The sequence below is a fragment of the Pristiophorus japonicus genome, chromosome 3 (genome assembly GCF_044704955.1).
Source record: "Pristiophorus japonicus isolate sPriJap1 chromosome 3, sPriJap1.hap1, whole genome shotgun sequence".
Taxonomy (NCBI): Eukaryota; Metazoa; Chordata; class Chondrichthyes; family Pristiophoridae; genus Pristiophorus; species Pristiophorus japonicus.
Window position 1 is genome coordinate 141521138 of NC_091979.1, and position 26038 is coordinate 141547175.

General features: G+C 43.6%; 1 protein-coding gene across 1 annotated transcript in view; it reads left to right on the forward strand.

The window, feature by feature from the left end:
* Window positions 1-26038, forward strand: part of ankar (ankyrin and armadillo repeat containing) — a 408780-nt gene that overhangs the window by 73291 nt on the left and 309451 nt on the right. The window contains exons 6-7 of the mRNA XM_070873696.1: window positions 6637-6817; window positions 11752-11974. Coding sequence (XP_070729797.1) covers window positions 6637-6817; window positions 11752-11974 — 404 coding nt within the window. The remainder of the gene's footprint in view (window positions 1-6636; window positions 6818-11751; window positions 11975-26038) is intronic.

Below are 26038 nucleotides of genomic sequence, written 5' to 3' on the forward strand. Positions count from 1 at the left end.
TCATGCTATAACTGGGGATGTGTGCGCCATCTCTCACCATGCAACACATGTCTCCATTTGCCAGGTCACGGCTGCACTGTACACGAGTAGGAATGACAGCATAAAGTTCCCCATGACCACCCAAGCAATCCATGACAGGACTGTGAGCTTCTCCAGGATTTCTGGCTTCCCAAAGGCACAGGACTGCATTGATTGTACCCACATCGCCTTGCGAGCACCTTTGAAGGATTCCTAGATGTACAGGAACAGAAAAGGCTTCCACTCCATTAATGTGCAGCTCGTGTGTGACGACATGCATCATACATTGTCAGTCGATGCAAGATACCCTGGCAGCACCCATGATGCATTCATCCTACACAACAGCATTATATCTGCCATGTTTCAGCAGAAGCCAGAAAGGTACAGCTGGTTACTGGGAGAGAAAGGGTATGGCCTCGCCACCTGGCTCATGATGCCCCTACACGTAACCCGGATGGAAGCTGACCATCAATAAAAATGCTGCACATTGCAACACGCAGCATTATTGAGAGGACTATTGGCATATTGAAAGAGCGTTTCCAATGCCTGGACCATTCTGGAGGCTACTTGCTGTACTCCCCTGAGATTGTCGGTCAGTTCACTGTTGTGTGCTGCATGCTGCATAACTTAGTCATCATGAGGCAGCAGCACCTGGTAGTGGAAGACCCACCTGCGGAGAGAGTGGCTGATGATAATGACGTGGAAGTTGCAGGTGTCGAGCAGGAGGGGGAGGAGGAGGACGATGAGGATGAGGAAGCCTTGCAAGTGCCTGAGGCCGGAGCATGACAGCAGAGGAGGGCGGGTTATCGTGCTCCTTTAACGATTGCTCAAGCATTGCGCCAGCAGCTCATCCGTGAACGCTTTACTGATGCCTGAGGGATCAGCGACAACTATTTCACATGGACATGTTTACTGTTTGGAACTGTTCTGTAATATTGTGTTGTGTTAATGGAACATGAGTCAATTTTAATGTAAAATATATTTCATTCAAAAGTTTACAATGTACTTAACTTTAATAAAATTAATCTTGTATCAAACTTTACTTTAATATTACTCTTTAAAATCATTTAAAAACTTTAAGATCACTTATAAACTGTAAATTTACATAACTTACAAGAAACTTTTAATTTGAGAAAAGTTACAATAGTAACAATAATAATAATAACAACAGCATCAGCAAAGGAAGGCTGCACCCATCTCTCATCCCCCTTATTCTAAGTCCGCCCGCTGTGCTTGATCTTGGACACTCCACCACCCCTGCCCGCAGGCAGTGGTGCAGTGTTTCTGGGCTTGATACCAACCTTATTCTTTCTAACATCTCGGGTACTGCGCACCTGTTGCTTCGGCGTCAGGCGGCAAGTTGGAGGGCCCAGGCGGCAAGTTGGTGGGCCCGGCTTTAGGCTCTTCAGAGACCAGTGTGGGGATTGGAGTGGGAGTGACAGATGATTCTGTGCGGGCGTGTTCCCTTATTGCAGCAGCTAACTCCAACATGCCGTCCCTCATGCGCCCTGACAGTGTCTCAACGACCTGCAACATTCCCTCCCTCATGGTCATTGATGTGGTTTCTACTATCTCTGACAATCCCTCCCTCATGGCCGCTATTCCCTCACTGATGATCCTGGATATCATTCCCATTTCTCATGTCATTGCTGTTTCTTCACCCGACAGTCCCACTACCTCATCACTCACCCCATTGATGGCATCCAGGAGCGATCGGGTAAGGGCAATGCTCTCTGCACTCAATGAAATCATCTGAATCACATCTGTTAGATCCTGCACCTCAGGAGAGCGTGGTCGAGCTCTCCTTCCCCTCCTTCCCATGGGTATGGCTCGCACCCCAACACTGGAATCCGTAGTCTGGGATGGTGGGGCCCTGGGTGTGCCTCGCTGCACCACACCATTTGGGGTGACCCGCAGCCTCGGAATGTGGGGTCCTGGGTGTGCCTCGCAGCGCTACACCACCGGGACCCGCAACCTCGAAAGGTGTGAAACCATGGAACGTCCCACCAACACTCAAACCACTAGTCACGGAAGGGGCTGTCACCTCCATGAGCGGCACCTCCTCCAAAATCAGTACAACAATGGGAGCTTCATCCAGCTCCATCCCCTCCCCTTCACCCTCATGTTTTTGGTCTGGAGGGTTGGATTGGAAGATTTTCATCTCTTCAGGTTCATCCTCATCTGAATCTTCTGCATTGTCAGTGTTGGCCTCAAGTTCTGCAAAAGGTAACAGAACAGTCAAATGGTTAGCAGCAGAGGAGGGGACAGGGTGGGTGGCATGCGTAGGCTCACACATCGCAGGTCAGGCAGCAGGCTGATTTGAAGGACCATGATGAATTTGCAGGACTTACCCTCTCCCTCGTGTGTGGGCCCAGCTTGTGCAGTACTAATTGTTTTTCTCCAGGCAGGACCCTCTCTTCCAAGGGTGTCAGTGGGTGCAGATTTGCTGGGCCTCCTCCTGTTCAAGTTTTTTCCCTTTTATTATGTGCCACCTTCCTCTGCAGAGATGAAAACCTAACTTTTTAGAGAGGGTGTCTTTCTGCTGGGTGGGACATATACAGCTGGTCACATTTACAATTGCAATTCCATTGAAAAAATTAAAATATTACTTACACGAACTACTTGACCAAGGTCCTGCCATTTCAGTTTACACTGGCTTCCAGATCTCATGGTGGTCACCACTGTGCAGTAATCTTCTGCAACTTGGTTCCAGTGTTTCTTCATTTTTTTGGTGGAACTTTTATGTGATCTCTGCTGGTGTCCAGCTCCTGCCATCTGTTCTCAATTACACTAACTAGTGCCTCCACCTTTTCATGTAAGAAATTCTTGGTCCTTGCCATGCGTTGGCAGACAGGAAGCATTGGCCTTCACAGCAAGAGGATTTGAGTATAGGAGCAGGGAGGTCTTACTGCAGTTGTACAGGGCCTTGGTGAGGCCACACCTTGAATATTGTGTACAGTTTCCTAATCTGAGGAAGGACATTCTTGCTATTGAGGAAGTGCAGTGAAGATTCACCAGACTGATTCCCGGGATGGCAGGACTGACATATGAAGAAAGATTGGATCGACTAGGCTTGTATTCACTGAAATTTAGAAGAATGAGGGGGGATCTCATAGAAACATGTAAAATTCTGATGGGATTGGACAGGTCAGATGCAGGAAGAATATTGCCGATGTTGGGGAAGTCCAGAATCAGGGGTCACAGTCGAAGGATAAGAGGTAAGCCATTTAGGACCGAAATGAAGAGAAGCTTCGTCACTCAGAGAATTGTGAACCTGTGGAATTCTCTACTACAGAAAGTTGTTGAGGCCAGTTCGTTAGATATATTCAAAAGGGAGTTAGATGTGGTCCTTATGGCTAAAGGGATCAAGGGGTATGGAGAGAAAGCAGGAATGGTGTACTGAAGTTGCATGATCAGCCATGATTACATTGAATGGTGGTGCAGGCTCGAAGGGCCGAATGGTCTACTCCTGCACCTATTTTCTATGTTTCTATGTTGCATCTTGTTTTGCTGCAGCTGCGATGTTTCCAATGATCTCACAGCACTCCTTCTCATACACACAACTGGCTCTTTAAGAATGGCCAATTGCCAAATCCGAGCTGTACTGTGCATACGAGCCCATTGGAACGACGTCAAAAACGGACCTTTTTTTTCCCGTGCATACGCAGAAGGTGTTGCTTCGTTTTTTTGTGGAAGCAGCAGGCTCCACCTCCCGAGCTGATTGGACACGCTGTAAATTCAAATTATATATCTGGGAAACTTTGGCAAAATATTTCTGGCGCATTTCTGGCCTAGAAAAATGGGTATAACTCTGGCAATATGCCAGAAAACAAGCTTTGGGGAAAATTGAGCCCTTTATAATGCTCTTACTTTCAAAACTTCCTCTCTCGATGTTACACATTAATTCAAATTTCAAAAACAAGTGATAATTTATAAAGTGTCTTTAACACAAGCACTCGCAATTCAAACGATCGTAATTAATTTTCAAGCCTACTTCTATATGTTATCTCATCTCCCCCAAACGGCATTTCTGTCTCTCATCAGAGAAAACAGCATTTTTCAAAATTCCAATTCAAATACTGCCAATCTTTTATTAAATCTCTTTTACTGAACTAAAAGCTTTCACGTAATTAAAAATACATTTTTCCAAACAACCAAACAGTAACTTTTACTTTTTCCTAGCTAAAAATCATTATTCATGTCTTCATTCATTTTTTTTTCAATGTGAAAGTCTCATGTCCAGAACTAGGGACGTTCGCACTTTGAAATAACCAGAATTTCACCATGGCCACAATGAAATGTGGGTTTTCATAGGCTAATTAACCTCAATAATTCTAATTAAATTCAGACCAATATATGTTGTTAACTAAACACAATACAGAGCGGATAAAATAACACAAAATAACACAGTAAGTTACACCAGTTTCCATATTCTTCTTGCTTTGGATGCCTTTCCATTGACTGTAAAAATAATGAATATAACTGGAGAAACATTAGTTTTTGTATTTAACAAATATCACATAAATTCAACACAAAAGGAAAAAGGAGAGGTAGGCTTCCCTTAGCTTATAGCTCCAAGAAATTTAGGCAGACTTTTTTTAAAAAAGGAACATTAAAGAAGACGGTGCTTTTTAAATGTTCAAATTCATTTGCTTGCAATAACCAAATTGAAAACACAATGCTGTGTTATGATTCAAATTGATTTAAAACGAGACCACACATTTTTAATTTAAACTATATATGACAATCGCAATTTTTTTCTGTAATCCAATTAAAACGTCCAACATTTTTTTTAGCAAATGTAACTTCAAGGCTGAAGTTTTATCTTTTGTTAACAAGCCGTCTTTTGTGCATTTCATAGCTCCATAAATCATAATCAAAATAAATTGCACCTTCGTTTCTAACTTAAAATCGAATTCAATTCTAGGTACACAATAATCATTTTTAACACTCAGTTTATTCATACTTTTTTAATCTTTCCAGATCCAGTACAACATTACAAAGGGTTAAAAAAAAATTCAGCTCTTTGTCCGAAAAACTGGGCGGAACTAAAACTAACATACTGTTTTTGTTTTAAAAGACAGGCTTTCAGACATCTGAAAAATTCTTTAACTCCCCAAAAATTCACAGTCAGGAAAACTTCCACACGAACACTCTCATACTTTCTGAAAACTTTTAAACAACATTCTTCTTTCAGTAACTAATTTACTTCACCTAACTACTCTTGAGAGCAATCTTTACCCAAGGAACTTCTTAATCTGAGAGCAATATTTTCCCAAGGGATGTTCATCCTTTGAGAGCAATCTTTACCCAAGGAAGTTTACACGGAGAGCAATCTTTACCCAAGAAACTTCTTACCCTTGAGAGCAATATTTTCCCAAGAGATTTTTCACCCTTGAGAGCAATTTTTACCCAAAGAAATTTACCCAAGGAGCCGTGACTTATCTCTACCTAACGTTCTTTAGTTGCATTACCCGCAGACCCATCTCCTGGTTCTGATCCTCGATTTGGCCCACTGGCTTCCCGACCCGAACATAAACATACTCACCCGTTCTTTGATGTCAGCGTTCAATTTGGTACGGTTGTCAGGCCTTGGGGATCCTGCCAACTACGCCAATTGTTGTGGTAAAAATAATCACTCACGAGTCTACTGAGTTCAGCAAGTAAAGAGTTTATTTGAGCACATGCAAGGGAGTGATCCACACTCAACAATACAGAGTTTGAAACATACTTTTATAATACACAAGTTACTGTAATTTAGGTTGTTTTGCGACAATCATAAATCAGTACACACTGTTTCAACACAAATACCTGTTCAATGGAGTTATTCAAGTCCAGCAAGTGTCTCCATTATCTTAACTCCTTCTAGCCTGGGCCTCCCATTCCCATGGCACCCTGCCTGGCCTTCATTTTCCTTATCTTCTTGTTCTGAACATAACAATGAGTAATTTTCCCAAGCTTCTAAATATTTTCCCAAGCTTCTAAATAAGCCAGCTGTCTCTAAAGGTTCCTGTGGTCAAGTATGCCTCGGTGAAGAACCATTTATTTCAAAGATACACTTTACTAATAATTCAAGCATTGCTATTATAATGTTAGCCTAGCTATTATAATGATAGCCTATCCCCATTTGTTCCACTTCAGTAATGATCCCTTTAAATAGCACTGAGGGGGTTCCTATCTGCTGCTGAACGTGTGTTCCGCTGTGCAAGCTTTAGAGAGCGCGTTAGCTGAAGCATTGAGCTCCAAAATGGCAGCGCTGGCATAAAATCTGCATTGCCCGCTAATTAATATCATGATCTGCCTACTCTGCATACTTCCGGTAGACACACACACACGAACGCCCTAACCAATATGGCATCCGATGCGACTCGTGTCAGAAGTATGCCCGTAAAGCGTGGACTCCCTTTTAAACCTCTAAGGGCACTCATAGTGCCCAAAAAATGGTCATTACAGATCCGAATTTTGCGTCCTATTAATTTAGTGCCACACTGGGGAATTCTTTTACCTGCTGAGCCATCAGAGAATTCTTTTTGATCCTTAAAATATTTGAAGTTGTTTGATACAAAATTGCATGTTAATGTATGTTTAAAAATGTCTTGTTTTATTCCACTTTTACAGCTATTATGTAATCTCTGTAGAACTGGAAAACCTCTTTCAGTCAAGTCAGAAGGTTCAGTGGTGGGGAGCCATGAGTGAAACAATCCACTCGCTCAAATCCAAGAAGCTACCATTAAATGAATTCCAGTTGAATGAACAATTAAAGAAAAAATTTGGTCATAAAAAAACCATGAAATGCAAGGTACTAAGAATGTTGTCTTTATGCTACACAGAAATACTTAGTATATATAGTCATGCAGCTTTTATTTATTTGTATTATACCTCATAATAATTATTATAAGTAAGCAATGTTGGCGGCTATTTTCCACGTGTGTGACTAGTCACTGAAAGATTTTGGATACTTATCTAGTAGTACAAATATAAGGGGTAACAAATCTCTCTCAAATGACATCATTTATAATTAAATATATTTCTTTAAATATTCCAGTTATGGAAAGTAGGACTTTGTTTTAGATTTTAAAAATGTTCAGTGAGCTCTCCAGTGGTTCAATGTGTAATTTTTAAAAATTAGTTTCTTTAATTCTCGGTGTTTCCCGAAAGGCCAGCATTTATTGCCCATCTGACTGCAAAAGCTTCGATAGATATGTGAAGAGAAAAAGATTAGTGAATACTAATATAGGTCCCTTGCAGTCAGAATCAGGTGAATTCATAACGGCGAACAAGGAAATGGCAGACCAATTGAACAAATACTTTGGTTCTGTCTTCACTAAGGAAGACACGAATAACCTCCCGAAAATACTAGGGGACCAAGGGTCTAGCGAGAAGGGGGAACTAATGGAAATCCTTATTAGTCAGGAAATGGTGTTAGGGAAATTGAAGGGACTGAAGGCCGATAAATCCCCAGGACCTTATAGTCTGCATCCCAGAGTACTTAAGGAAATGGCCCTAGAGATAGTAGATGTATTGGTGGTCATTTTCTAACATTCCATGGACACTGGTTCAGTACCTATGGACTGGAGGGTAGCTAATGTAACCCCACTTTTAAAAAAAGGAGGGAGAGAGAATACATGGAATTATAGACCGGTTAGCCTGACATCGGTGGTGGGGAAAATGCTGGAATCAATTATTAAAGATGTAATAGCAGCGCATTTGGAAAGCAGTGACAGGATCGGTTCAAGTCAGCATGGATTTATGAAAGGGTTGACAAATCTTCTGGAAATTTTGAGGATGTAACTAGTAGAGTGGACAAGGGAGAACCAGTGGATGTGGTGTATTTGGACTTTCAAAAGGCTTTTGACAAGGTCCCACACAAGAGATTAGTGTGCAAAATTAAGGCACATGGTATTGGGGGTAATGTATTGAAGTGGATAGAGAACTGGTTGGCAGACAGGAAGCAAAGAATGGGAATAAATGGGTCCTTTTCAGAAGGGCAGGCAGTGACTAGTGGGGTGCCGCAGGGTTCAGTACTGGGACCCCAGCTATTTACAATATACATTAATGATTTAGACGAAGGAATTGAGTGTAATATCTCCAAGTTTGCAGATGACACTAAAGTGGGTGGCAGTGCGAGCTGCGAGGAGGATGCTAAGAGGCTGCAGGGTGACTTAGACAGGTTAGGTGAATGGGCAAATGCATGGCAAATGCATAATGTGGATAAGTGTGAGGTTATCCAGTTTGGGGGCAAAAACAGGAAGGCAGAATATTATCTGAATGGTGACAGATTATTAAAAGAGGAGGTGCAATGAGATCTGGGTATCATGGTACATCAGTCATTGAAGGTAGGCATGCAGGTACAGCAGGCAGTAAAGAAAGCTAATGGCATGCTGGCCTTCATAGCTTGGGGATTTGAGTATAGGAGCAGGGAGGTCTTACTGCAGCTGTACAGGGCCTTGGTGAGACCACACCTTGAGTATTGTGTGCAGTTTTAGTCTCCTAACCTGAGGAAGGACATACTTGCTATTGAGGGAGTGCAGTGAAGGTACACCAGACTGATTCCTGGAATGGCAGGACTGACATATGAAGAAAGACTGGATCGACTAGGCTTATATTCACTGGAATTTAGAAGAATGAGAGGAGATCTCATAGAAACATATAAAATTCTGATGGGATTGACAGGTTAGATGCAGGAAAAATGTTCCCGATGTTGGGGAAGTCCAGAACCAGGGGTCACAGTCTAAGGATAAGGGGTAAGCCATTTAGGACCGAGATGAGGAGAAACTTCTTCACTCAGAGAATTGTGAACCTGTGGAATTCTCTACCACAGAAAGTTGTTGAGGCCAGTTCGTTAGATATATTCAAAAGGGAGTTAGATGTGGCTCTTACGGCTAAAGGGATCAAGGGGTATGGAGAGAAAGCAGGAATGGGGTACTAATTTGCATGATCAGCCATGATCATATTGAATGGTAGTGCAGGCGCGAAGGGATAAATGGCCTACTCCTGCACCTATTTTCTATGTTTCTATATTTCTATGTAGTTGTCCTTGAGCAGGTGGTGGTGAAGTGCCTTCTTGAACCTCTGCAGTCCGTATCTGAAGGTACTTCCAAAGTTCTGGTCGGTAAGGAGTTCCATATTTTGACCCAGCAACGTTGACAATAAATTACAAGATATGATACTGAGCCATAAGGACAAGGATTATGCTAGATTCAGTCTCCAATGAACTGTTAATTATGAGAGTCTAGAACCAGGGGTCACAGTCTCAGAATAAGGGGTCGGCTATTTATGACTGAGATGAGGAGAAATTTCTTCACTCAGAGAGTGGTGAATCTCTGGAATTGTCTACTCCAGAGGGCCGTGCAGGCTCAGTCTTTGAGTATACTTAAGACAGAGAGCGATAGATTTTTGGAATGAAGGGAATCAAGGGATATGGGGACAGTGCAGGAAAGTGGAGTTGAGGTAGAAGATCAGCCTTGATCTCATTGAATGGTGGAGCAGGCTCGGGGCCGAATGGCCTATTCTTGCTCCTTATTCTTATGTTCTTATGTTATCAGTTGAAGTGGCTGGAAAGTACAAGGTACCCATCACTGCCTACAGCTCTAGAAGTGGATCACATGTCTTCTTCACAAAAGTATCCAATCTACTAAGGCAAGGGTCTCTGCCACAACATGAGGCCTGGTACTGTCCTGCTATTTGTCCTCCTCTAGTTTAATGTTTTAATGTAATTTCTGTTTAGAAATTTGTAATGAACAAAACCCTAAGGGCTTGAATTTCCTATCAGCCCGCCAGTGCCTAATTGCCGCCCAAAAATCCACTAAGGCTGGGAAGATTATCACCGGCGAAAACTTGCCGAAAATTTTTTTTTAAATCCGGCCAGCAAAAAATATGGACCTTGCACCCGCAATCTGGGTGGAAAAGTGCAATTTCAGCTAGATTGGGCAGTACCTAAAGAAAATGGGCAAAAAATTAAAAAATCTATAAAAATTTACACCGAGGCTGCGGGTTGGGTCTCACACCAAAAAAGAATAAAAATAATTATTTAAAAAACCTAACTAAAAAATGTTTAAAACATTCCCAAGACACTTTAAAATTAAATCACCCCAACAGATTTTGAAAATAAATAGTAAAAAACCAATCACTTACCTTTTTCTTGCAGACCTACTTACCTACCGCCCAACTCCGCTGATCCTCATGGGCGGTTAAAATGTTATTCTATATATTTACCTACGGATCCCTGTTCAGCCAAAGATTGCACCAGGGTGATCTGTGGACGGTGCATGCCGGCAGTCCGCTCCCCAGCGGTACTTCGAAACCGCTGGCGTGCCTCAGCTGGGAAATTTTTCACTGACCCAGTTCTCGCCCAAAATGGCCAATACTGCCGAGAAACCGGGCGGTGAAATATTGGAAATTCTAGCCCTAAGACTGGGTTCAAATAGTCTATGAGCCATTGAGTATTAGTATTTTCTTACATAGAATTACTTAGAATGTACAACACAGAAAGAAGCCATTCATTAGGCTCAATTTTCCCCAGTGATTTGCGTCGTTTTTTTGGCACACGCTGCTTTTTTTGGCCTAAGTTCAAAAATCTAAGTTTCCCCAATCAATGTTAGTTACGATTTTTTAGTTTAGTTTTTTTTTGTGTAACCTGCCACCTGTACCAATTCTGGCCATTTAAGCAAGTTTGGCCAGCTCCGATTTACTCCAATTCTTCTTAGGACGGTTTATGTGGCCTCTGTGGAAAAACCTTCTGGTGAATTAAGAAAATCGGCACAGGTAAGTAAATCAGTGCAGCAGATGCAGTTCCAGGGCTCAGACAGCAGCAGCAGAGAGGTGGGAGAGAGTGGGAGAGATGGTGGGGTAGTCTTTCGGCAATAGGGACCAGGAGGGAGGAGATCTTTCGGCCAGGGTTATGTGCAGGGACCGGGACCGGGAGGCCACTCGACCTGGGATAGGTGCGGGGACCTGCACCAGGAGGCCATTCGGCCAGGGATAGGTGCGGGGACCGGGAGGGGGGAGGCCATTCGGCCAGGTATAGGGGCAGGAACCAGGAGGGGGGAGGTTATTCGGCCTGGGATAGGAGCAAAGACCAGAAGGGGAGAAGCAATTCGGCCTAGGATAGGAGCGGGAACCGGCACCGGCATCGGGGCGGGGCAGGGGGTGGGGAGGGGGCGGGGAGATAGACTTTTGTCATTACACTTTAATAATTTAATGGAGGTAAGTTGCTGCAATGTGTAATGTGCTTGTGCAGGTTGCTGTGAGCTAGCTGTATGTTTCACTTTCTAGCCTCAGCCCGCATTGTGTCCCTGGTTACCGTGGTGACCCGATCTTTTTGGCGCAGATCTTGGGCTCCACCCCCAAAACGAAACGACAGGTTAAGCAGTGCCAAAATGAAGAATTCAAACGGGGAAACTTGGATGATTTTTTTTTTGGCGTACTTGGGCTCCCAAAAAACGGGCGCAACTCTTCAAGTACGCCAAAAAACAGCTTTGGGGAAAATTGAGCCCATAATCTGTGCATCAATAATACCATATCTGCATAACTAGGGATTTTTTTTAAGTAAACATTTTATTTTAAAAATGCTGTGCCTGGCAAAACTGATTTCGGTACCCATCTGATACAATTGAAAATTCAGACATTCAACAAGATCATTTCACAAATGTTCTGAAAACTCAGTTCTTGAGGAAACTGTGCAGAAGTGTAAATTTCATGCAATTGTACTAGTTTTTTTATTTTTTCATCCAGAATTTGCCCATTGGTCTAATATCTGCTACCAAGAGTGGACTTGCTTCCATCTTTCTCACATACTGTCAACAAAATCCAATATCTCGTCTTGGGGTTGTAGATGATGCTGGTTATGCACTTGTTCATCATGCTGCAATACATAACCATGTGTCAATTATCTGTCAGTTGACCACAGTACGCCTGAAAGTCAACCAGCGTCGCAGCGACAATTTCCAGAACTCAGGTAAGCTCCAAAAGCACGTGTCAATGTGCAAAAAGGATCTATAGGCAGCAAATTTCTGTGTGAATAGTAGCTTCTTGTAACTTAATACTTTCAAATACTTTGGATTCTAAGATACAAATTAAATACCAGGACACTAAGACATCATGTTGTGAAGCTTACGAGAAACATTTTTTTCAGAAGATGGTGGTACCTAATTAACAGAAACAAAAAATTCCACAGTAATTAGTTAACGTACAAGGTGTTTGAACATGGAATAATAAGACATAATTGACCCTACCACTTCCCATCCACACACCATTCACAGTTTGTTGAGGATACATACTAAAATAAAATAATATTGATCAATATTAATATTGACAAAGTATTTCATTGGAGAATCTATTATTGGTAAGTGTTCCAAGATCTCTTCAACTAGAGGTGTTTTTATTGTCTGAATAGACCAAAAAATCCTGATTTATTTTGCTGAAATTGTAGTTCTGAAATTATTACTTTCCTGGCAATGTATTTTAACTATTTTCCAAACCTTGATATTGACAATTTGCTCTTTATTTAAAGCACAACTTGTAAATTTTCTATTTCATATATCTCTGCAATACTGAAAGCCTCTCCTTCAACTAAGAAGCTACTTTTTACTACAGTGTTTTCTTAAACTGTGGGGCACACGAGCTCTGCAGGTGAGGCACAGTAACAGGTGCAGTATTAATGGTTCAAAGTAGAAATCTTTATAAAATTGCAAGATTTCTGGCTTATTGCTGCAAGCAGGATCATCAAGCCTTCATCATACCCGCTGACTGATAACTCATCATCATAGGCAGTCCCTTGTAATCGAGGACGACTTGTTTCCACTCCTGAAGTGAGTTCTTTGGTGGCTGAACAATCCAATACTTTGCCACAGACTTTGTCACAGGTGGGACAGATAGTCGTTGAGGGAAGGGGTGGGCGGGACTGGTTTGCCGCACGCTCTTTCCGCTGCCTGCGCTTGATTTCTGCATGCTCTCGGCGTTGAGACTCGAGGTGCTCAGCGTCCTCCCGGATGCACTTCCTCCATTTAGGGCATTCTTTGGCCAGGGACTCCCAGGTGTCAGTGGGGATGTCGCACTTTATCAGGGAGGCTTTGAGGGTGTCCTTGTAATGTTTCCGCTGCCCACCTTTGGCTCGTTTGCCGTGAAGGAGCTCCGAGTACTAGCCTGTCAATCTCAGCTGAAGGGTGTGATAAATATTCATACCCAGGAGTTGATAGTTTTTTTTGGAGCAACTTGATTTTTCTGGGGTATCTTAATAATTCCCATCTGCACATTTAATTTGTGCCAGTGTAAGTGAGTTAGTTAGGATTATTTTTAGTTTTTTTTTCAAAAGGGGGCATTACTAGCCACCCACATCTGTTTTGGCCATTTAAGCCAGTTTGGACAACTAATAATTGCTCCAAACTAACTTAGGCCAGCGTATGTGGCCACTTGTGGCCTGCACAGAAAACCCTTGTGGAGAGTTAAGAAATCAGTGCAGGTAAGTACATTCGAAAGCACCAAGCACTAAACAAAACACAAAAATAAGCATTCAATAACAAATAAAAAATACAAGGAAGCTGAGAGGATCTGCACCTAGCACCAAAACTTACAAAGCACTAAACAAAGCACAAAAAGTAATAAGCAATTAATTAACAAATAAAAAATAGAAGGAACCCTGCACCTAAAGCACCAAGACCAAAGTAATAAGCAATCAATCAATCAATAACAAATAAAAAAATTGAAATCCTACCAAAACACGGCCCGGGAAGGCAGCGGGCCGCCGATGAGGGAGCCCATTCGGCCAGGGATAGGGGTGGTGTGCTTCGGCCCCTCCCACACAGCCTGCAGCACACTCTCACAGATTCTAGCGGCGAGGAGCTATTGCGTATGCGCGCACACTGTAACGTGCATGTGCAGAGGTCCCGGCACTGTTTTCAATGGCGGGACCTTGCTATGCCCCCGAATCCAGTGGTCATGCTACGCCACCATCGAGGAGAGGCTGGGGAGCGGCCAAACTCGGCCCGAAGAATTTTGGAGCACTTTGAGGTGGACAAAAGTGGCGCACCTCTGATGAGTGCGCCAGAAATCTGTACTGGCCAAATTCTACCCCATTGATTGAGAATATGAGGGAAGTGCTGAGGTGGAGTCACTGAGCACAGGAGAGCAGGGACAGGAAGAGCAAGCGGAGGAAAACGACAGAGCCTTCTATAGCAGCACGGGTAGTAAGCCCAGATCTCCATAGCCTTGCATTCAAAAGAAAAATGCCTTAAGAGATGATAGACTGTTGCAGTCAGTCGGTGATGAGCCTAACAGATTCTGCACCTTGGCAACAAAGTCACATCCTACATGTGTGAGGTGCTGATGCATGCAAACCTTCTTAAAGCAGTTGGTAGCTCCAAGGCCATATGCTGTGCAGCCCCTCACAGCCGGGGCCTTGTCGCCAGTCTTAGGTTCTCTAGGACTGCTTAGACTGCTGTTATACAAGCCCTTATCATAGAATAGGTAGATCAAACCAAATGGGAAATAATGTGTGCTGTGTGCGCTGCCAATTTTGGCATGGAGTCTGACAATCCTCAGACCTATGGATAGATTGGCAGGATACGAGGAAAAGTGGAAGGTTGGAACAAACCATGGATGTTAGTGTTCCCTCTCCAGATGGCTGCATTGCCACAGCTATCATTTTCCCACTATGACTGCACAGGGACCCAAAGGTACGTTGAGTCAGGAACCCTCACAGCAGCAGTCGTGTCATAGTCTGAAACTGGTTTTATCAGCTGTGTGAACTCAGTGATTAAGAATCACGTGAAGTCCCATAGCCTGACAGTAACACACTGCTGCCATCCTCCCGGCTCAGGTAAACTACTTCGATGAACAATAGACCAATTAATCAAACACAAGAAACCCACTGTTAGAAAGAGAAAACATCATAATGGAAAAAGTTAGATTGATAGTGAAACTGCAATTCTGTGAATTAAATGTCTTGGATCGAGAGATTGGTGGGCACTCCCATTCCTCCTTTCCTCAAGGAAAGTTTTAATCAACAGCTACCTACTGCTTCTGTCAAGTGAGAAAGCTGTGGCAGCTTCCCCACTCAGACTCTAGTTAAAATTGTCATAATGGGACCCATGGCAGTTAAAATCATTGTGGCCTCCTGCTGCCTTTTCCAGGTGACACGTCAACGCATCGGAGTGGTTTCCCACCAGAAACTCCCACCGTCAAAATCTGCCCCATTATCTACACCTTGATTGAATAGTATCGTGGAGCTTGCAGATCCATAATGGTGCCATCAATTACACCCTGCATCCTATGCAAATCAGCAAGATGGTAAAATCAAAGCACATGTGTCAGCTCTCTGGAATCCATTGGAATCTATTCAAAAACTTTGTAAGTCATTTGCATCAGTGATCTGGTGGATGCATCTATGCACTGACAACTGGCTGATACTGCTATGTCACCCGTGGCCTCTTGATGCCCTCCAATGGCAAAAAAGTTTTGGGGAAAAATTGGATAACGCCCAATAGCAGCACTGGGATTAACCCATGCCCATTCCCAACACGTTAAATTGGTGCAGCCTGCTCTATTAAATGATTTCTGCATGCAGGCAGCACTCCTCTCACTGATCATTGGCTGCTCGCATCAGCAGAGGGCCCAATATTGAGCGGCTAGCGCTACTTAAAAGCAGCATGTACCTTTTAAAGACGAGATACATTGTGGCTGCAAGAAGTGGTGGAAGGGACAGGAAGCCTTCCAGACATAGGCTCAGGAGACAGTGGGAACAAGTAGTGGCAAAGGCCAATGCCAGGAGTGTTGCTCCAAGAACATGAAAGCTGTGCAAGAAGAGGTTTAACGGTATGATGAGTGTAGTCAAGGTGAGTGAATTCATCTTTAAATGGCACATCCTACCAACTGCACCACTAACTTCATCCACTGTTCAATTTACTACACCCCCATAACCCACTTACCAACAATGTTTATCAATCAGGACTCAACCCTAAAATTAATATGCTTTACCTCGCCCACTTAGCACTGTTACAAGCCTTGCACCGACTACTCATAACTTGCACACAATGGCAGCTATTCAACCATGACCGTCACATCATCCAAACATATTACAGGACACACATTGACACATTTCCCTTTTTCTTGCTGGAGAAGGTGGCACATAACAGGAAGCAGCAGGAAAGAACTGGAGAAGGGCAAGCGTTTTAACCCCCAGGGAAGATATAGTGCTGGCCATCATGTGAAGGGGCATCACTGAGGCCGTGGCCACTGGTAGGGCTGGAGGAATCGATGATGAGGATATCTGCATGCTAATCTTCCTTCTCTCATCCCACTTTCCCCATACCCACAATCTCTTCTGACTCACAAGCTGCAGTTGATGTAAGCAAGCACAGTCAGAGGAATAAGAGGAAGAAGACTGTGAATAGAGATACCGACATTCGAACTTGCATTCGCAGCCATCAACTCAGACACTGACACTATGCATATTTTAGAGGCTAGGATGGAGGAGGGAGGTGCCTGCTCGCCGGAGGGTGAGGTCGCACACTAGTTCTGTTGCAGAGGAGTCAGATGAGTATTTCGATCGATCAAGCTGCAGAAGAAGACTGATGGGTGTACACAACCAATGCTTGGTGCATTGAAAAGCCTGCGCACAATGTCAAGGAACACGGAGGAGTTCAGCATCAACTTGGCACAGTGTTTTGCACAGAACTTGGAGCCCATCCTTTCCAACATGGAACAGGTGGTCACCTCCATCAGCACACCTATGGAACTCATGATGGCCGATGTCACAGCTTAAGATTATGAGAAATAGGATCAGTTGTAGGCCATACTCGAGCCTGCTCCACCTTTCAATAATATCATCGACCTCAACTCTACTTTCCCGCCCAATCTCCATATCCCTTGATTCCCCTAGACTCCAAAAATCTACCTATCTCAGCCTTGAATATATTCATAAGAACATAAGAAATAGGAGCAGGAGTAGGCCATACGGCCCCTCGAGCCTATTCCTCCATTTAATACAATCATGGCTGATCCGATCATGGACTCAAGTCCACTTCCCCGCCCGCTCCTCAGAGACTCGGCATCCACAGCCCTTTGGGACAGAGAATTCCAAAGATTCACAACCCACTGAGTAAAGAAATTTCTCCTCATCTCTGTCTTAAATGGCCTACCCCTTATCCTGAGACGGTGCCCCCTAGTTTTAGACACTCCAGCCAGGGGAAACAACCTCTCAGCATCTATTTTGTCAATCCCCTTCAGAATCTTGTATGTTTCAATAAGATCCCACTCATTCTTCTAAACTCCAGAGAGTATAGGCCCATTCTACACAATCTCTCATCATAAGACAGCCCTCTCAACTCAGGAATCAATCTAGTGAACCTTCGTTGTAGCGCCTCCAAGGCAAATATACCCTTCCTTAGATAAGGAGACCAAAACTGTGCACAGTACTTAAGGTGTGGTCTCACCAAGGCCTTGTATAATTGTAGCAAAACTTCCTTACTCTTATACTCTCACCCCCTTGCAATAAAGGGCAACATACCATTTGTCTTCCTTATTGCTTGCTGTACCTGCATGTTAACTCTCTCTATTTCTTGCACAATTCTCTCTGACATTTAAAAGTTTTTCTACTCCTCCTACCAAAGTGAATAACCGCACATTTTCCTACATTATACTCCATCTGCCACCTAACTGCCCACTCACTTAGTCTATCTATATCCCTTTGCAGATGCTTTGTGTTCTCCTCACAGCTTATTATCCCACCTCGCTTTCTACATCAGCAAACTTGGAGACATTACACTCGGTCTGTTCATCCAAATCATTAATATAGATTGTAAATAGCTAAGGCCCCAGCACTGATCCTTGCGGCACCCCACTAGTTACAGCCTGCCAACCTGACAAAACTCGTTTATCCCTACTCTCTGTTTTCTGTTTGTTAACTAATCCTCTATCCATGCTAATGCTAATCCCCTATCCATGCTAGTACATTACCTCCAATCCCATGACTCCTTATCTTGTGTAATACCCTTTTATGTGGCACCTTATCAAATGCCTTTTGGAAATCCAAATATACTACATCCATTGGTTTCTCTTTATCTATCCTGCTAGTTACATCCTCAAAAAACTCGAATAAATTTGTCAAACACGATTTCCCTTTCATCAAACCATGTTGACTTTGCCTAATAAGAACAAAAGAAGAAGAAAAAGCAAGAAACTATCGACCAGTTAGCCTAACACCTGTGGTTGGGAAAATGTTGCAGTCCTTATTTATCCCAAACCCTGTGAACTTTTATCTTGTGCAGTATCCATTTATGTGGCACCTTGTCAAATGCCTTCTGTAAGTCCAAATTCATCACATCCACTGGTTCCCCTTTATCCACAGTGTTAGTTACATCCTCAAAGAATTCCAGCAAATTTGTCAAACATGACTTACCTTTCAAATCCAAGCTGACTCTGCCTGACTGAATTATGCTTTTCCAAATGTCTTGCTACTGCTTCTTTAATAATGGTCTGCACGGCCCCCGGCCTGCGAGCATCATCGGAGCAGGCCGGCGAGCGGAAGGAGCAGCGTGGCGGCCTAGCCCAGCAGATAGCAAGAGTTAATCCTTGCTACTGGATCAAGACCTAGCTCTGTCAAGCCCATGTGGTGGCTAATGTGCAATGGTCACCACACGTTAAAAAAATCCAAGCACAGGCATCTTCCACCCTTCAAGATTCAGTTCGGACCTGGAATTTTAGATCTATCATTGAAACACCTGTGAACTTTTTGACGTGGAAGCAAGTCATCCTCGGTTCGAGGGACTGCCTATGATGAATGGACTCCAACATTTTCCCAACCACATATGGTAGGCTAACTAGTCTATAGTTTCCTACTTTTTGTCTACCTCCTTTTTTAAATAGGGGCATTACATTTGCAGTTTTCCAATCTGCTGGGACCTCCCCAGAATCCAGGGAATTTTGGTAAATTACAACCAATGCATCCACTATCCCTGCTGCTACTTCTCTTAAGACCCTAGGATGCAAGCCATCAGGTCCAGGGGATTTATCTGCCTTTAGTCCCATTATCTTATTGAGTGCCACCTCCTTAGTGATTGTGATTGTATTAAGTTCCTCCCCCCCGCCTATAGCCCCTTTACTCTCCATTGTTGGGATATTGTTAGTGTCCTCTACTGTAAAGATTGATACAAAATATTTGTTCAAAGTTTCTGCCAGCTCCATGTTCTCCATCACTAATTCCCTGGTCTTGTCCTCTAAGTGACCAACATTTACTTTAGCCACTCTTTTCCTTTTTATATACCTGTAGAAACTCTTGCTATTTGTTTTGATATTTCGTGCTAGTTTACTTTCATAGTCTATCTTCCCCTTCTTAATCATTTTTTAGTCATTCTTTGCTGGCTTTTAAAAGCTTCCCGATCTTCTGTTCTCCCACTAGTTTTGGCCATTTTGTATGCCCTTGTTTTTAATTAGATACTGTCCTTTATTTCTTTAGTTAGCCACGGATGGCTATCTTGTCTTTTACACCCTTTCCTCCTCACTGGAATATATTTTTCTTGAGAGTTGAGAAATATCTCCTTAAATGTATGCCACTGTTCATCAACGGTTCTACACTTTAATCTATTTTCCCAGTCCACTTTAGCCAACTCTGCTCTCATACCTTCATAGTCTCCATCGTCCTGGCTGCACAAAGCATCCAGGATTTCCCACATGCCACAGGATGTGCAATCCACAGGACTGAGCTGCCCTGCCATCGCTCTAGTTAGACTCGGAACTATCAAGTAGAACTAAACTCTAAACCTTAGCAAAACGCACCCAGCCGTTACTCAACAAACAGCTAAGTTAATTAATTATTTGTCTTTAGATAATAAAGATCACTTATCTATTCCTAACTTACACCAATGCCCAAGGTTTTTTAAAGAAAAGAAAAATATCAATCCACCAGCTAATCACTTACCTGCTTGGCTGTGACGTCACACTTCGATTTTGATTCTTTTTACTTTTTGTCCCTTACTCCTGTCGCTGCTGTAGATAGCTCCTCCCAATCCTGCTGCCGCCTTTTGAAGTGCCGCACCCGGTCACCTCTCGCAATGCTTGCCCTCCGACCCCTGGCTCCTCCCGATCCTGCTGCTGTCTTTTGAAGTGCCGCACCCGGTCACCTCTCGCGATGCTTGCCCTCCGACCCCTGGCTCCTCCCGATCCTGCTGCTGTCTTTTGAAGTGCCGCACCCGGTCACCTCTCGCAATGCTTGCCCTCCGACCCCTGGCTCCTCCCGATCCTGCTGCCGCCTTTTGAAGTGCCGCACCCGGTCACCTCTCGCAATGCTTGCCCTCCGACCCCTGGCTCCTCCCGATCCTGCTGCCGCCTTTTGAAGTGCCGCACCCGGTCACCTCTCGCGATGCTTGCTCTCCGACCCCTGGCTCCTCCCGATCCTGCTGCCGCCTTTTGAAGTGCCGCACCCGATCACCTCTCGCGATGCTTGCCCTCCGACCTCATGTTAAGATTTTCTAAGTGCACTGAGATTACTTCCTTAACAATGGATTTCGGCATTTTCCCGATGATTGATGTCAAGCTAACAGGCCTGTAGTTCTCCGTTTTCTCTCCCTCCTTTCTTGAAAGCGGTGTTACATTTGCTACCTTCTAAACCACTGGGACCATTGTAGAATCTAGGGAATCTTGAAAGATCAAAACCAATGCATCCACTATCTCTGTAGCTACATCTTTTAGAATCCTAGGGGTTCAGGTCCAGGGGATTTGTTGGCTTTTAGTCCCATTAGTTTCTCTAACACTTATTCTCTACTTATATTAATTATATTAAGTTCCTCACCCACATTAGACTCTTGGTTCCCCACCATTTTAGGTATGCTTTTTGCATCTTCTACTGTGAAGACAGGTACAAAATATTTGTTAACGTTACTGCCATTTCCTTATTTTCAATAATAATGTCTCCTGCCTCAGCCTCTAAGGAACCAATGTTTACTTTTGCTACACTCTTCTTTTTTACATACTTGTAGAAGCTCTTACAATCTGTTTTTATATTTCTTGTTAGTTTTCTTTCAGTCTATTTTTTCCCTTTTTACCAATTTTTTGGTCATCATTTGCTGGTTTCTGAAACTCTCCCAATCCTCAGGCTTACTACTATTCTTCACAACATTATAAGCTTCTTCTTTCAATCTATACTATCCTTAACTTCTTTACTTAACCACTGATAGCTCACTTTTCTTGTGTAGATTTTGTTTCTCAATGGAATGTATTTTTGTTGAGAATTATGAAATATTTCTTTGAATGCCAGCCACTGCTTATCTACTGCTATAGCTTTTAATCTATTTTTTCAATCTACCTTAGCCAACTCATCCTTCACACCTATATAATTGGTTTATTTAAGTTTAAGACTCTAGTTTCAGATTTCGGCAAGTTACTCTCAAATGTAGAGTGAAATTCTATCGTATTGTGATCACTCTGCCCAGAGGATCCTTTACTATGAGATTTCTAATTAACCCTGTCTCATTACACAATATAAGATCTAAAATAGCCTGTTCCCTGGTTGGTTCCATGACGTATTGTTCTCAGAAGCCATCCCGAATGCATACCATGAACTCGTCCTCCAGACTACTTTTGCCAATTTGATTTGTCCATTCTATAAGAAGATTAAAATCCCGCAATTATTGCATTGCCTTTGTTACAATCTCCTACTCTTGATTAATATTCTGTCCAACAGTATAGCTGCTGTTAGGGGGCCTATATATTACTCCCACCAGTGTTTTCTGTCCCTTGTTATTCCCTATCTCCACCCATAGTGATTCTATTTCCTGATCTTCCGTGCTGAAGTCCTTTCTCTCTACTGTCCTTAAGTCATCTTTTATTATCAGAGCTATCCCTCCTTCTTTACCATTCTGTTTGTCTTTTTGAAATGTCAAGTACCCTGGAACATTTAGTTCCCAACCTTGGTCATCTTGCAACCATGTCTCTGTAGTGGCTATTAGATCAAATCTATTTATCTCTATTTGTGCCACTAGTTCGTCTATCTTGTTACGAAAGCTCCAGCATTCACATAAAGAACCTCTAATTTAATTTTTTTACCATTATTCCATGCTTTGACTTATTCTCTGCTGCACTGCTACCATTAAACTCTCTGTACTTTATTTTACCCAAATTGCTACACTGCTCCATTGCATTGATCGTTCTCTTTAGATATCTAAATTTCCCCTCACCTGTCCCCATCCCCCCCACTTTTTTTTAGTTTAAAGCCTTATCTACAAACCTAGTTATTCAATTTGCCAGGACGCCGGTCCCAGCCCGGTTTAAGTGTAACCTATCCTAACAGAACATGTCCTTCTTTCCCCAGTACTGGTGTCAGTGCCCGATGAATTGAAACCCTTTCCTCCCACACCACACTTTGAGCCACACATTTAACTCTGTTTGACGCTATGCCAATTTGTGCGTGGCTCGGTTCGTGTTCCTCCACTTGCAGTTGCACTTCCTCCTACTCTTTCTCGTGCTCCTGCTCCTCAGCTTCTTGCCTGATATGTGGTGGCAAGGCCTGTTCCCTAATAATTGCCAAGTTCTGCAGCATGCAGCATATTACTACAAGGCTTGTTACCCTCTCAACTGAGTACTGTAGGACACCTCCAGAGTGGTCCAGGCAGTGGAAGTGTTGCTTGAGGACACCGGTGGTGTGCTCTATTATGTTCCTTGTGGCAGCATGGCTCTCATTGTAGGCCTGTTGCGCATGTGTTCGTGGGTTCCGGACCGGAGTCATGATACATGTCATGAGTGGATAACACTTGTCACCTCGTAGCCAGCCTTTGACTTGCCATGCTGGGTCAAATACAGGTGGCACAGAGGACTGCCGCGGAATGAACTACTGCTCGGATAACGGACATGGTAGCATAGTGGTATGTAAATGATAGCATAGTGGTTTTGTTTCTGGACTAGTAATCCTGGAATAATGATCCGGAGACGTGAGTTCCAATTCCAGCACGGCAACGTGGAAATATAATTTCAGTTAATTAAATACATCTGGAATGAAAAGCTAGTATCTGTAATGGTGACCATGAAACTATTGGATTATTCAAAAAACCCATCTAGTTCACTCATGTCCTTCAGACGCACTGCAATGTGGTTGACTCTTAACTGCCCTCTGAAATGTTTTAGCAAACCACTCAGTTGTAACAAACGAAAGGCAATAATAATAAAACCGGATGGAACACCCAGCATTGACCGAGGCACCGGCCACAGCAAGCCCATTAGACCCTGCAAAGTCCTCCTCACTAACATCTGGGGACTTCTGCCAAAATTGGGAGAGCTGTCCCACAGACGAGTCAAGCAATAGCCTGACAGTCATAGTCACAGAATCATACCTTTCAACCAATGCCTCAGACTCCTCCATTACCATTCCTGGGTATGTCCTGTATCATCAGCAGGACAGACCCACCAGAGGTGGCGGCACAGTTATATACAGTTAGGAGGGAGTGGCCCTGGGAGTGCTCAACATTAATTCTGGACCCCAGGTTTCATAGCTTCAGGTCAAGCATGGGCAAGGAAACCTCCTGTTGATTATCACCTACCACCCTGCCTCAGCTGATGAATCAGTACTCCTCCATGTTGAACACCACTGGGAAGAAGCACTGAGAGTAGCAAGGGCACAGAATGTACTCTGGATGGGGACTTCAATGTCCATCACAAAGACTGGCTCGGGAGCACCACTACTGACTGAGCTGGTCGAGTCCTGAAGGACATAGCTGCCAGACCAGGACTGCGGCAGGTGGTGAGAGAACCAACTTGAGGGAATAACCTACTTGACCTCGTGCTCACCAATCTACCTGTCACAGATGCATTTGTCCATGACAGCATTGGTAGCAGTGACCACCGCACTGTCCTTGTGGAGAAGAAGTCCCATCTTCGCATAGAGGACACCCTCCATTGTGTTGTTTGTCACTACCACCGTACTAAATAGGATAGATTCAGAACAGATCTAGCAGCTCAAAACTGGGCATCCATGAGGCGCTGAGGCGACACCAACAGCAACAGAATTATATTCCACCACAATTTGTAACCTCATGGCCCAGTATATCCCTCACTCTACCATTACCATCAAGCCAGAGGACGAATCCTGGTTCAATGAGTAGTGCAGAAGAGCATGTCAGAAGCAGCACCAGGCATACCTAAAAATGTAGTGCCAAACTGGGAAAGCTGTAACACAGGACTACATGCATGCTAAACAGTGGAAGCAGCATGCTATAGACAGAGGTAAGCGATCCCACAATCAATGGATCAGATCAAAGCTCTGCAGTCCTGCCACATCCAGTTGTGAATGGTGGTGGACAATTAAACAACTAATGGGAGGAGGAGGCTCCATGAATATCCCAATCCTCAATGATGGCGGAGCCCAGCACACGAGTGTAAAAGACTAGGCTGATGCATTTGCAACCATCTTCTACCAGAAGTGCCATGGATAATCCATATCGGCCTCCTCCTAATGTCTCCTGCATTACAGAAGACAGTCTTCAGCCAATTCCATTCACACCACGAGATATCAAAAAATGGCTGAGCGCACTGGTTAAACCAAAGGCTATGGGCCCCCTCAACATCCTGACTATTGTGCTGAAGACTTGTGTTCCAGAATTAGCTGCACCTCTAGCCAAGCTGTTCCAGTACAGCTACAACACTGGCATTTCCCCGGCAATGTGGAAAATTTCCCAGGTATGTCCTGTCCACAAAAACCAGGACAAATCTAATCCGGCCAATTACTGACTCATCAGTCTACTCTGAATCATCAACAATGTAATTGGAAGGTGTCGTCGACACTTACTCACCAAATCCGGGCAAAGGCTGGAGCATGATGTTCAAAAATGGCTGCGCTGGCGTCAAGTCAGTGTTGTACACTGATTAACGTCATAATCTGCCTGCTCGGCAGCTATCCATAATGCCGGTCTCCACTCCTATAGCGCTATCCAAAAAGTTCTTGTTTCAGTTATTTTGTGAGGCCCGCATCATAGTGGCCAATGAAGACACAGGTAGTCAAATCAAGATTCCTTTTTGTCAAGTTTGTGATATCGTAACGATCTGTGACCTAATTTCCTGATCTAGAACTGATTGCAGGTTTTGGGCTAGCTCCCCCTACAAAAGAGGAAGTGTGCAGAATTTTAAAGAGCAGATCTGGCACTGTGGGCCTGAGTCAGCAGATTGTGGACGTGACACATACTTTATAACTGAGATATGACCTGTCCAATTTTGGCAGCAGAACAATTGAACTGATTGTCCTGCTGTTTCTAGCTGCAGTGTGAGGTGCAGGATGTGAACGTCCTTTGGGATTCCCCTTTATATGTTGTAAGGAGGAGAAAAAGGAGGGTGAGCAGGAAGCATTCTGGATTTGATGGTGGTGGGACAACACCAGAGGAAGAGCAGACTGACTCACATTCTGAGCTGAGTGGGTTTATAGACCAAGGCGGACATTCCTGGACCTCTGATGAAATTTCAGTTCAGCAGGAAGTATGATGGCTCCTCCACCTGCAGGAAGAGGATCCAAAACTGTGGTCCCTATCCTCCACAAGTCTTTGAGTACCATTTAAAATATAAAGAAAGAGAAATTGGGTGCTGTAGCGCCAATTTTAGGTGCTATGCGGCCTTCTAATACTCAAATGGGGTCTGAGATGTGTGTACACACTTCCGAGAGGAAGTGCGCTGGACATCATTTTGGTAAAGGGTGCGTGCGCGACAACTTAACGACTTATATTTCCGACTTACGGTCCCTCTTCTAGAGGTACTGCCAGAGTACTAGGGCCAGGAAAATCAGCCCTTATATCTCACAATATAAGCTAAATTTCTAAATTTCACAAATGCCATGGATTTACAGAAATTATTTGATGTTTTCAAATGGGTGCCAAAGATGAAAGTGACATACAGTAAACAAAAATCCAAATCACATCAAGGTTCTATAATGTTAAAAAAGCACATGGGATCCTGGGCTTTACAAATAGAGGCATAGCGCCGCTAGAAAGCTGGTGGTGGTGAGGCCTTTTTTCCCGATTAGCGCCATAATGTTTGCGGAGGCCATTGGATCCAA